Source organism: Mastomys coucha, unplaced genomic scaffold, assembly GCF_008632895.1.
Source record: "Mastomys coucha isolate ucsf_1 unplaced genomic scaffold, UCSF_Mcou_1 pScaffold22, whole genome shotgun sequence".
Classification (NCBI taxonomy): Eukaryota; Metazoa; Chordata; class Mammalia; order Rodentia; family Muridae; genus Mastomys; species Mastomys coucha.
Window position 1 is genome coordinate 128,824,813 of NW_022196905.1, and position 11,817 is coordinate 128,836,629.

General features: G+C 50.3%; 1 protein-coding gene across 1 annotated transcript; it reads right to left on the reverse strand.

The window, feature by feature from the left end:
* Nucleotides 1-369: 369 nt before the first annotated feature.
* On the reverse strand, nucleotides 370-2,198 carry Cldn4 (claudin 4). Its single transcript, XM_031338169.1, has one exon. It carries the CDS (start codon nucleotides 1,988-1,990, stop codon nucleotides 1,358-1,360), a length of 633 nt encoding a protein of 210 aa, XP_031194029.1. The 5' UTR covers nucleotides 1,991-2,198; the 3' UTR covers nucleotides 370-1,357.
* Nucleotides 2,199-11,817: the final 9,619 nt, after the last annotated feature.

Consider the following 11,817-nt stretch of genomic DNA (forward strand, 5'->3'; position numbering starts at 1 on the left):
ATTGCGTTGAGTTTGATGATAGTCTGGGCTTTATACTGTGATTCTGTCTTTAAAAAAAAAAAAGCAAATAAAAGGCTCAAACCCCGTGGTCCTCCAGGTTCGAGGTACTTCTCATTTTTACAGTGAGAACTCCTGAATCACTTGAGACAGGGTCTCAGGTAGACCAGGCAGGCTAGCCTTGAACCTACTACATAGTGGGGGGATGACCTTCATTTGGGGATGAGTATGGAACAGGGGCCTCTGGCATGCCAGGCACGCTCTACCAACCGAGCTCCACCATTTCTTATTACAACAAACATCAAGGTCTCCTGTGACCCTCAGCGACCCCTCCAGCCCCATCCCACACACAGACAGACAACAGCCCAAACCTTTCCTGTATGCAGGTGCCATTTATTGTAGAAAATAATAATTACAGCTGTGAATAGACCTTAAATTACAAAACAAGAAACCACAGAGAAGGCAGGGGAGTCCAGGAGACTCCCTGGTGCAATGCCATCACCCCTGTACCTTCCACAGACTGGCCGGTGTCCTTGAAACGGACAAGCGGAGTGAATTCAGAGGGGCCCATTCAAGAGGCCCAGGGTCCTTCTGAGGAGGGAGCCAGTGCACAGAGATCAGAGCAGTTAGCAAGACAGTATGGGAAAGGGGTGGGACACCCTGGGCTGCTTCTAAGTACCCAGTCCCAGCACCCCCCAAACCAGTTTAATCCACCTCCACCCTTCTTCCTTCAAACCCGTCCATCCACTCCACAGAACTTCATTAGGAGGGTAGGTGGGTGGATAAGGCCCCAGTCATTTCTAATCACGGGGAGGATTCCACGAGCAGAACCCATCAGCTCTCAAATGGCCCCTCAGTCAGTCATTCAGCACACCAAGACTCCAGGTAGGACCGTGTGTGCTCGGAATCTCGGGGTGTAATGGCAAGGGTAGCGCTGGAGTAACGTGAAGGCTGAGAGAGGGGGATAGGGAAAGGACAGTGGACGTTTGCTAACACGAGGACATCCACTCCGGAGTCCAAAGTCACAGCTGAGCTATCCCGGCCAGCAGGACCCAGCTCCACGGATGTTCGCAGCTGCTTCTGGCTTCAGCCCCGTATCCAAGAGCAATTTGGATGTAAGCAACAAGGAAATATTTTTACATCCACCCTTGCCGGAGTAAGAAGCCTTGAGGTGTGTCCAAGTGGGGCAGGTAGGGTCCCCAAAGGCTAGTAACTTAGCACGGTCCGGGTTTGCCCTTCCCTAGCAAGCAGTCAGTGGCCCAAGGCAGAGCAGGTCCTGGAGAATACGAGGGGCCATAGGCTGTTATGAGCTCAATCCGAGAAAAATAACAAAGGCAGTGTGGACATAGAGTGGCCCACCTTACACATAGTTGCTGGCGGGGACAGAGCGGGCGGCGGAGTACTTGGCCGAGTAGGGCTTGTCGTTGCTGCGAGGTGGGCAACTGCAGCAGAGGAGGCCTCCTCCCAGGCACAGCAGCCCGGAGGCTGCCCAGCCGATGTAAAGCGAGGCCCCCATCTCCCTTTTCTGCCCGGAAGCCACCAGAGGGTTGTAGAAGTCGCGGATGACGTTGTGAGCGGTCCAGGACACGGGCACCATAATCAGCATGCCTGCCACGATGAACACGGCTCCAGCGGTGATCATGATCTTGGCCTTGACGGTCTCATCCTCCATGCAGTTGGTGCACTTGCCCCCTACCACTGAAAGAAGCATCCCCAGAGCACCCACGATGATGCTGATGACCATAAGGGCTCGGGCGGCCTGCAGGTCCTGAGGCAGGGCGAGCATCGAGTCGTACATCTTGCACTGCATCTGGCCGGTGCTCTGCACCACGCAGTTCATCCACAGGCCCTCCCAGCTGGTCTGTGCCGTGACTATGTTGCTGCCGATGAAGGCGGTCACCCGCCACATAGGGAGCGCACAACTCAGGATGACTCCCAGCCAGCCCAGGACTGCCAAGAAGATTCCCAGCACCTGTAGTCCCATGGACGCCATCGCTCAGCCTCTGCAGGGATCAAGGTCGGGGATCACAAAAAAGTGTATCTCTCTCTTTCTCTGGAGACTGAGGGCCGAGAAAGTCTTTTTCGATGAGCCTCAGGGACACCAAGCCAGCCGGAGGTGCCGGGTACACCAGCTACCAAGCGCGAACACTGCAGCTCTTTCCTGCCCGCACCTGCCACCAGGACGAGAGGCCACAGGTGCTGTAGTTAAAGCGCCGAGGAGGAGGGGCGGAGGCAGAGGGAGGGATTTTAGTCCCCGAGGCCTCCCTCGCGACCAGTTTCTCTGGATTCCTGAGCCTGGGCCAACAAAGGCATACTGAGGCCCCAATCCTGGGCCCCTGAGTCACCGCCAGTATCACAAGAAACTACCATCTCCTCCAGCCCCCAGGCTCACGTTGAGGTCAGCTGGGACACAGACATTGAGTCACCAGCCAAGAGCACCTGGATGCTCACCGGGTGGGGACAACTTAGGAGCGACTGAGAACCAAGCCTGGCCAGGGTTCAAAACCTATATCGAAGGTCCCCAAGACTCATTCTGGGCTCCTGTGAGGCAAGAGAATGGAGACCCTCCACAGGAGACTCTAAGGCTAGTGTCTGGAGTTGTCCAAGAGAACCCCGTCTTAATTAGTGTTGCTTTTACCAAATCAACTTTATCACCACCATCCTGGCTATTATTGTCATTAATAGGGCAACAACTGTACTTTGCCTCAACAGCAACTTTCCTACAGCTGGCCAGAGGAAGTTGGTGTAGGAAAATGAGGACCTAGGGTGGGGACCTGGGGAGCCAGATCACCTGCTGTCCTCATGTGATTTCCCCACCCAGCCATAGTGCCTCAGGGGGTAGAGGCGAGGCACTTTGGGCCAGAACTGGAGACCAGGAAACACAGAAAGGCTGGCAGGATGGTTCAGTGGGGAGAGCTGCTTGCTGCCAAGCCCCAAGGACTCGGGACCTCTGTGATAGAAGTCACACATGTCCTCTGACACACAAATGTGATCAAGAAATAAATGCCATTTAAAATTGGGGGTGGTGGGGTGAATCCCGTCCTTTCTTCCTTCCTAGGGCTGAGCCTTGCTCGGCCAGAACTGGGTGAAGACAAATTCAAAACCCAGTCAGGCCCAAGAGACAGGATTTACTCCATACATTGATGTTTACTCTTCAGAGACACAGGAGCTGTTCCCATAAAGCCTGGGCACGAAATCCTTGGAAGCATCAAAGAGAAAGGGGGTCCTCTACCAGAGGTGCTGACAGGGAGATCAAGAGAGATGGTGTACTTCCAGCCACAATTCTAGGGGACTTCTAGGGGCCACTATATTTCAAGATTATGCTTCAGACACCAGTACCGAGAGACACACTCTCTCAGGGTGGTTGGGCAATGCAGTGGGGACTGGGTCAAAGAGGACGTCTCAGGGAGGGGACAGCAAGAAGACGGGGAGTTGGGGGTCTAGGGGGGAGGGGTCAGAGAAATGTTTCGCAAGACAAGGAATCTAGTTTGACCAGACACTGGCCTTGGGGAGGTGGGGGAGGGTATACCGAGGGAAAGGTAGTCTGCTAAGCTCCCTCACCTCCCGCCCCCACCCCCGCCCCTCACCCCACCCCACCTGGTACAAAGGACAGAAACGAACATGTCCATGTGAGAGCAGGCTGAGGAGGGACCTTGGGTATCTCAAAGGCACCTGGGAAATGCAGAGGAGAACCGCAGGTCCACAGTAGGGGCAGAGGGGGACCTAGGAGAAGGGGGTCGTTGATGTAGCTCCCTCTGGGGGCCATAGCCCCATCTGGGATCATCCCTCTATCTGTCCTGGACTAGTGTGTGTCTTTCTTTTCTTTCCTCTTCTTTCCTTTTCTTTTCTTTCTTTTTTGTTTTTTATTTTTTTATTTTTGAGACAATGGTTTTCTATAGCTCTGACTGACTCAGACTCCCTGTGTAGCTGAGAATGACCTTGAACACCTGAGCCTCCTGCCTCTACTTCCCAATTGCTAGGATTACAAGCCATACATGGTGCTAGGAATGGAACCCAGGACTTTGTGGATGCGGGGCCAGCACTCTACCCAACCGAGCCTCATTTCCAGCTCCATCCCTAAATTTCTGTTCTTGCCCCTTCTTCACCATTGCTGGGATTCCTGGGGCACAGCACCAAGTCCAGCTTAGTCTCTGGTTTTTGTTGTTGTTGCTGTGGGTTTGTTTTGTTTTGTGGTTTTTCAAAACAGGGTTTCTCTGTGTAGCCATGGTTGTCCTGAAACTCATTCTGTAGACCAGGCTGGCCTTGAACTCAAAGATCTGCCTGCCTCTGCCTCCCGAATGAAAGGCCCACGCCACCACTGTCCCTGGCCTTGTTTTATTTCCTAAAACAGCATCTTCGTATATCTAAGCCAGCCTGGAACTTTATGTAATACCAACGGGCCTCAAACACGTGACAATGCTCCTGCCTCAGTCTCCAGTCTGCTAGGGTTACAGGTGTACACCCTACTCTCTCCTGTTCCTCTTTGTACCACTTCTGGGTGAACACCAAGAAGACCACAGCTGGTCTGAACTCCATGCACTGTTCAGAAACCTATGTGCTGCCCTGGACTGCCTGCCTGCCAGTCTGTTCAATTCTAACCCCAACAGACACACAGTCTCTGTAAAATAGCCCCCTCCTGCCCCTAATATCTGAAACTGGAGTCTCAGTATGTAGCCCAGGCTGTCCTCAGATTCCCACGCTGTTTCTTCATCCTCCTGGGAGCTGGGATTACAAGTATGTACACTGAATACAACTGGCACCTAATCCCTGAACCTATGGAGGATGATCTTCCACCATCCCACGTGGTCTGTGAGTGCTCAGTACTTGGAGTTTGTTGGCGACTGAATCGGGGCCAGTCATGTGCTCCAGGGTTAGAAGAACCAATGGAGCAGGGATCCCCTCCATGTCACAAGGGGGAGGTTAAGGCCGTGGTGTAGACACACTTCCATGCCTCCTTCTGAGCGGGAGTGGAGGGTGGGGGGGTAGGGGGGTGGTACACAACTCAGGAAGCCTAGGGTAATGTCTTATCAAGTTAAATGCTCAAGCTAGGTGTGGTGGCAAACACCTGGAATCTCTGGGGGGGGGGGTGGAGGCAGGAGGATTATCACAAATTCAAGGCCAGCCTGGGCTACCAGTCTAAACAATATTCAAAAAATAAAGTTATCTGGACACGAGGGTAATTCCAGGGTAAACTGAAGCAAGCTGAGACAGGCTGTTGGGCATAATGCCATCACCAAGACGACACATTTCCAGAGTATCTGTATGTTGCCAATGCAAATGCTCCATACCTCCTATAAGGACTGCCCTCGCAGCCTGGCCACCAAAGAAATAGACAGTCTTTCACCACAAAACCCTTTTACCAGCTACAAGTCTGAAACCAGCTTGGGTTCATAATAGGATTCCATATCAATCAATCAATCAATAGAAATTAAAAAAAAAATAAGGGCTAAAGATATACTTCAGTTTGGTATCATACTAACCTATCATAATGACCCCCAGGTTCCATCCATGGCCCCACATAGACTTTAGTCTATGTGCCCCACATGTGGGGCACAACTGTAACCCCAGAACCTAAACATGAAAGCAACAAGATTAGAAGTTCAAGGCCAGTCTGGGGACCACATGAGATATCTTCAAAATCAAAAAAAAAAAAAAAAAGACTAGGCTTGATGGCACATACTTTACTCCTAACACTCGGGAGGAAGAGGCAGAAACAAGAAAAGAAAGGGGAAAGGGAGGAAGAAAGAGAAGGAAATGAGAGAAGAGAAAGAGAAGGGAAGACGGTTGTGTCGGTGCACACCTGTAATCCCAGCACTCAGGAGACAGAGGCAGGAGAGTCCCGGAAGGCGGAGAGCAGGCAGGAAAGTCTCCATTAGGGAGTCCTGTGCAAGCCAGAGGCAAGACCCCATCTCAAAAACAAACATACAGAAGCAAGTTCAGCGTTCAGCATGGAGGACTTGCACATAGTAGGTGCATGGAGGTGATTCAGGGTGAACAGGGTATCTCCTGTTTTCTAGCCACCATCCTGCTCCTCCCCCACCCCCCAGGCGGGAACACCTCAGCAACACAAACAGGGACGGTTTCTGCCTGGACCACGCCTCCCCTGGACTTTCCATACAAGGCTCTGAAGACTCTCTCGGAAGTCTGCGGGCTCAGTAATAACAGATAAGCGGCAGAACAAACCCGAAGTGCTTTCCTGCCCACGAATGACCTCATCCCAGACTCCCAGTCACTCTGCAAGACTTCAGGGGTACTGGCCCTAACGAGTAAACTGAGGCCCAAGGAGAAGCAAGCGCTTGCCCTGGATGGGTGGGGTAGCCTTATTCAGGTTTTCCTTCCCTGTTGCCCCTGTCCAGGTTACCTTACAGGAAGCAGATGGCTAGACCCCACCCCCAACCCATCTTGCCCTGCACTTCTAACTCTCACCAAATGGCGCTGAGCGAGCAAGGGTGGAGGAGGGGAAGCGCACAAGCTCTAAAACTTTCCACCTGTATCCTAAGTGACTAAGAGGTTCAGCCATCCACACAGGAACAGGAAATAGGAAGGGATGTGGCAGGGGTGGGGGTGGGGGAACAGGTGTTCACAGGTCCTCCAGACAGAGGTGGTCAACCAAGGGAGGGGAGGCTATGGAGCCAGCCAGAGGTTAGACAAACAAAGCCGTATTCTGGGAGAACATCCAGATCTAGACAGGTTGGTTGAGACTGGAGGACATTTGATGGCTAGCAGACTTAGATAGTGATGTTCCCCACACCCCGCCTGCCATAGAACAAAGCACCTGCAGGCCCAGGAAACCTTTCTGCAGCCTCCACGGCTCCCTGAATAGTAAAGAGAAGACAAAAAAAAAAAATTCACCTCCACACCGGTGCCTGCCTTGATGCAGATGGTATGCAAACTCCTGCTGTGAGCCTTTGGCGTGTGTCTGCAATTTGTTTGTGGGCTATGGGATGCAGATTGATGTGTGTATGTATGTATGTTATGTTATATGTGTGGTATGTGTGTGCTGTGTGATATGTGTGTGTTTGTGTGTGGTGTGGTGAATGTGTGATATGTATGTGGTGTGTGCGTGGTGTGGTAAATGTGTCATGTGTATGTTGTGTGTGTGTAGTGTGTATGGTGTATGTGGTGTGTGCATGGTGTGGTGAATGTGTCATGTGTATGTGGTGTGTGTGTGGTGTGTATGGTGTATGTGGTGGGTATGTCTGTGGTGTGTATGGTGTGTGAGTAGTGTGTATTTGTGTATAGTGTATGTGGTGTCTGGTGTGTGTGGTGTGTATGTGTGTAGGGTAGTGTGTATAATGTGTAGTGTGTATAGTGTATTGTGTGTGTGGTGTGTGTGGTGTATAGGTATGGTTTGTGTGTGTGTGTGTGTGGTATGTGCATAGTGTGTATGTGGTGTGTGTGTGGTGTGTATATGTATGTGGTATATGTGGTATGTAGGTATGGGGTGTGTATGTGTGTGTGTGTGTGTGTGTGTGAGAGAGAGAGAGAGAGAGAGAGAGAGAGAGAGAGAGAGAGAGAAAGGCTGACAGATTCTTGCTGATCCTTGAGTTCCCCAATTAGCCAGGTTGACTGAACAACAAGCCCTAAACCCTCCTGTCCCCACCTTCCCAGTGCTGGAACTACATGTACCCCAAACTCATCTCCTCTTGTTTGTGCAGCAAGCACTTTGCCCACTGAGCCATCTCCCCAGCCCATGAGCGACCCCTGGTTCCCAGCCTGGGCACCCAGGAGAAGGGACAAGAGTGAGTCATTGGCAGAGAAAGGAGACATTAACACATTAACATTAACGTTAAATTAAAGCATTAACGTTGCCACACTGTGAAGAGTAACAGAGAGATCTGGTGACACCCCTGAAAGTGCACTCTTGAACACAGGACAAGAGACAGGCAGAGCTGTAAGAGTCACATACTGTTCAACCCAGGGCCAAGCACAGTCGGGCATGGGCCCACCACCACCCACCCGTCATCCTCTCAGCTCCCAGTCTCCTGCTGGTTGTCTGAACTGTGTGGCATCTCTTTCCAGGGGAGCCAACTCCCGACTCAGCTGGCACCAGGCTTTATTCAGCCTTTTTCTTCCCCCAATGTGAGACTCATGGGGAATTCCAATGTCTTAGGAGCCGTTGTTCTAACAGAAGGGTGGACATAGGTGTGTGTTTAGAATGCCCTCACTCCTGCCAGGATGGATACATGTTCTCTGTCTTTTTCACAGCGGAGATTGGTTTTGGTTGGTTGGTTGGTTGGTTTTTTTGTTTGTTTGTTTATTTGTTTGTTTTCGAGAAAGGGTTTCTCTGTATAGCTCTGGCTGTCCTGGAACTCACTCTGTAAACCAGGCTATCCTCAAACTCAGAAATCTGCCTGCCTCTGCCTCCCAAGTGCTGGGATTAAAGGCCTGTGCCACCACCACTTGGCCAGAGCAGAGATTGTAACTGTGCTGGTGGATACATAGCATCCAAGCTGGCTTTCCTCAAGGGCAGAACCCTCTTCCAACCCTGGACCACAGCCGTCCCCGGGGCGTATGGTGAACCATCAGCTAGCTCCCCAGCCTTGCTGTACCATCAAGCTCTATGGAAACAGATGCTGTCGAGATAGAGTGGAGAGCCTGAAAACCAAGAGGAGGAAGGAGGGAGAGAGCATAAACCATTCCAGCCTCCTCAGCCATGCATCCCAATGTGTCATGTAAGCAGGTGGAAGAGGGTAAAAAGCAGAGAAAAGAGATTTAGCCAATGTCAAGTTCATCATCAGAGCAGTGACCTGAGAGCATCACGTTCAGAAGATGGGAAAATGGGGTGCTGGTAGTGAGAGCTACGCATAACTAAACAGTCCAGGTCAAAGTGGGGTCTCCTTGATTTACAACAGTGGTTCCCAACCTGTGACCCTTTAATACAGTTCTTCATGTTGTGCTGACCCCCCCAAGCATAAAATTTTTTCATTGCTACTTCATAATTAATTTATGCAGGATATCTGATATGCGACCCCCCCAAAAGGGTCACAAGCACCCAGGTCGATAACTATGTGCTCTACAAGATAGTTCTGAGAAACCCTGCCTGCAAGAGGGAACGAGCTGTTTCTAGCTTTGTTATGTTTGTTTGTTTGTTTGGTGTGAGTGTGTGTGTGTACAGTACAGCTTCTAAAAGTAAGTTCTCTCCTTCCACCAAGGGGATCCCAGGAATCGAACTTGAGGTCTCAAGCTTGGCAGCAAGCACCTCTACCCACTGAGCCAGCTTGCCAGCCCCACAAACTGCTAAGAAGGAGATAATTGCTCTGCTCCAGAGTGCTGTCTGGACATGGTGTATGCCTTCTTCCGGGAACTGGATCTGGGAGTCCAGGATGACTGCAGGCTCAGGACAGTGACTGAACACCTTCAGGTGCTTAGCGGGAAACCTGGGACAGAATATTGTAAAAGGCTGCATGCAGCAGGATGCCAGTTCTGCTTATCTCTGAGCCTTCTGCCTCGGAAGATTGATTAGATAGTTTAGGTATCGCTGAACTCCAGAAAGGCATTCCTTGAATGATTGACATGCCTACAAGCAGAGGCAGCCACTGACCCAAAATCAAGGAGACAGAACCAAAATGGAAGCGGAGATGTTAGACTTTCCCCTGCTTTTTGTCACCTACTGGGTCCAGGTGGAGAGAGTCAGGATATGGGGAACAAGGAAAAGCATTTTCTTCTGTTTGTTTTTGAGACAGAGTTGTCATTCAGCTGAGAGTGACCTTGAACTCCTGATCTTCCTGGAATTACAGGTATGCAGCACCAAGCCTGGCTCCAGTTATCCACAAATAGTGTTCGATGCACACATATATGTCTGTGTGAGGCATACATATGTGTTTGTATAAATTCATGTTCATGTACATGCATGGCACACAGAAGCCAGGGGTTGGTGTCAGGTGTCCTCTCAATTTATCTCCACTTTACAGGATTCAGTTCTCTGTTTCCTCCACATGGATCCTGGGAATTGAACTCGGGCTGTCCAGCTTGGCAGCAAGCTCCTTTGCCCGTATGGACAGCCCCTCTCCTTTGTTATTGTCGTTGTTTTGTTTGTGTGTTATTATTTTTGAGATGGAGTCTCTCTTGAACCAGAAGCTGACCAGTTTAGCTAGGCTAGCTCCAGGGATTCTCCTGTCTCCAACCTCAGCATGTCTGACTTTTTATAGGAGTGCTGGTTAAGAATGGAACTTAGGGGGGCTGGTGAGATAGCTCAGCAGGTAAGAGCACTTACTGCTCTTCCTAAGGTCCTGAGTTCGGATCCCAGCAACCACATGGTGGCTCACAACCACCCATAATGAGATCAGACGCCCTCTTCTGAATTACGCCAGAGCGGGGCCAGCTGAGGTCCAGAGTTCAATTCCCAGCAGCCACACACATGATGGCTTACGGCTGTCTGTACAGCTACAGTGTACTCATACACATAAAATAAATAAATAAAATAAATCTTAAAGAATGGAACTTAGATAATGATGGCACACACCTTTAGCCCCAGCACTTGGGAGGAAGAGGCAGGCGGATCTCTGAGATCCAGGCCCGAATGGCTTACAGATCAAGTTCCAGGTCAGCCAGGGCTACACAGAGAAACCCTGTCTGGAGAGAAAGAAAAAGGGATCAATCTCAGATCATGTTTCTACGGTTCTACAGTAGGTTTTTTTTTTTTTTTTTTTGGAGACAGGGTTTCTCTGTGTAGCCCCGGCTGTCCTGGAACTCACTCTGTAGACCAGGCTGGCCTCGAGTTCAGAAATCCACCTGCCTCTGCCTCCCAAGTGCTGGGATTAAAGGTATGTGCCACCACCGCCCGGCCTGTGGCAGGTTTTTGTTTCTTTAATTTATTTATTATTATTATATATAAGTACACTGTAGCTGTCTTCAGACACACCAAAAGAGGGCATCAGATGTCATTATGGATGTTTGTGAGCCACCATGTGGTTGCTGGGGTTTGAACTCAGGTTCTTCAGAAGAGCAGTCAGTGCTTTTAACTGCTGAGCCATCTCTTCAGCCCTCCATGGCAGCTTTATTTGTTTTTGTTTTTAAGATTTATTTATGTGTGAATGTTTTGCCTGCACATATGTATGGACACATATATGCTTGGTTCCCATGGAGGCCCGAAAAAGGTATCAGATCCCCTGGAACTGGAGTTACAAATGGTTGTGAGCTGCCATGTGGTTGCTGGGATCTGAACTTGGGCCCTCTGCAAGAGCAACCAGTGCTCTTAACCACTGAACCATCTCTCCAGCTCCCAGTTACTTTTTTTTTTTTTTTAACAGTAACTAGTCTGTCAAAGGTCTTATAAAACTTTAAACGTATTTCCTGTGTAAGTGTGTACCTTGCAGGTTCACTGCAGAGTCATCGGCATGGAATGGTCTTGAAAGGCAGTCATGTGAGCAGTCACAGGAAACAGGGCACTCCCTCCAGACCCAGGTGAGTATGGATTGACCACTTTGTATACTGTGGTCCTGGGCTACGGTCCAAACTCTGCTACCACCAGGAAAGGATGCCGGGCAACATAAATGACCTCTCAGCCAATCTTCCTATATGAGAATAGACACTTCCTCTCTGTCTCTATGATCCAAAGCCTCAGAAGCCAGGCCTGGGTATCCCCTTAAATCAGTGGTTCTCATGCTGCACCTGCAGGTCATGACCCCTTTGGGGGTCCAATGGCCCTTTCTTTTCTTTTATTTTGTTTTTTTGTTTTTGTTTTTCGAGACAGGGTTTCTCTGTGTAGTCCTGGCTGTCCTGGAACTCACTCTGTAGACCAGGTTGGCCTCGAACTCAGAAATCCACCTGCCTCTGCCTCCCAAGTGCTGGGATTAAAGGTGTGTGCCACCACTGCCA

Bases quoted from the DNA above. Each gene is read 5' to 3' on its own strand.
- Cldn4 (XM_031338169.1), bottom strand. From the start codon at position 1,990: ATGGCGTCCATGGGACTACAGGTGCTGGGAATCTTCTTGGCAGTCCTG.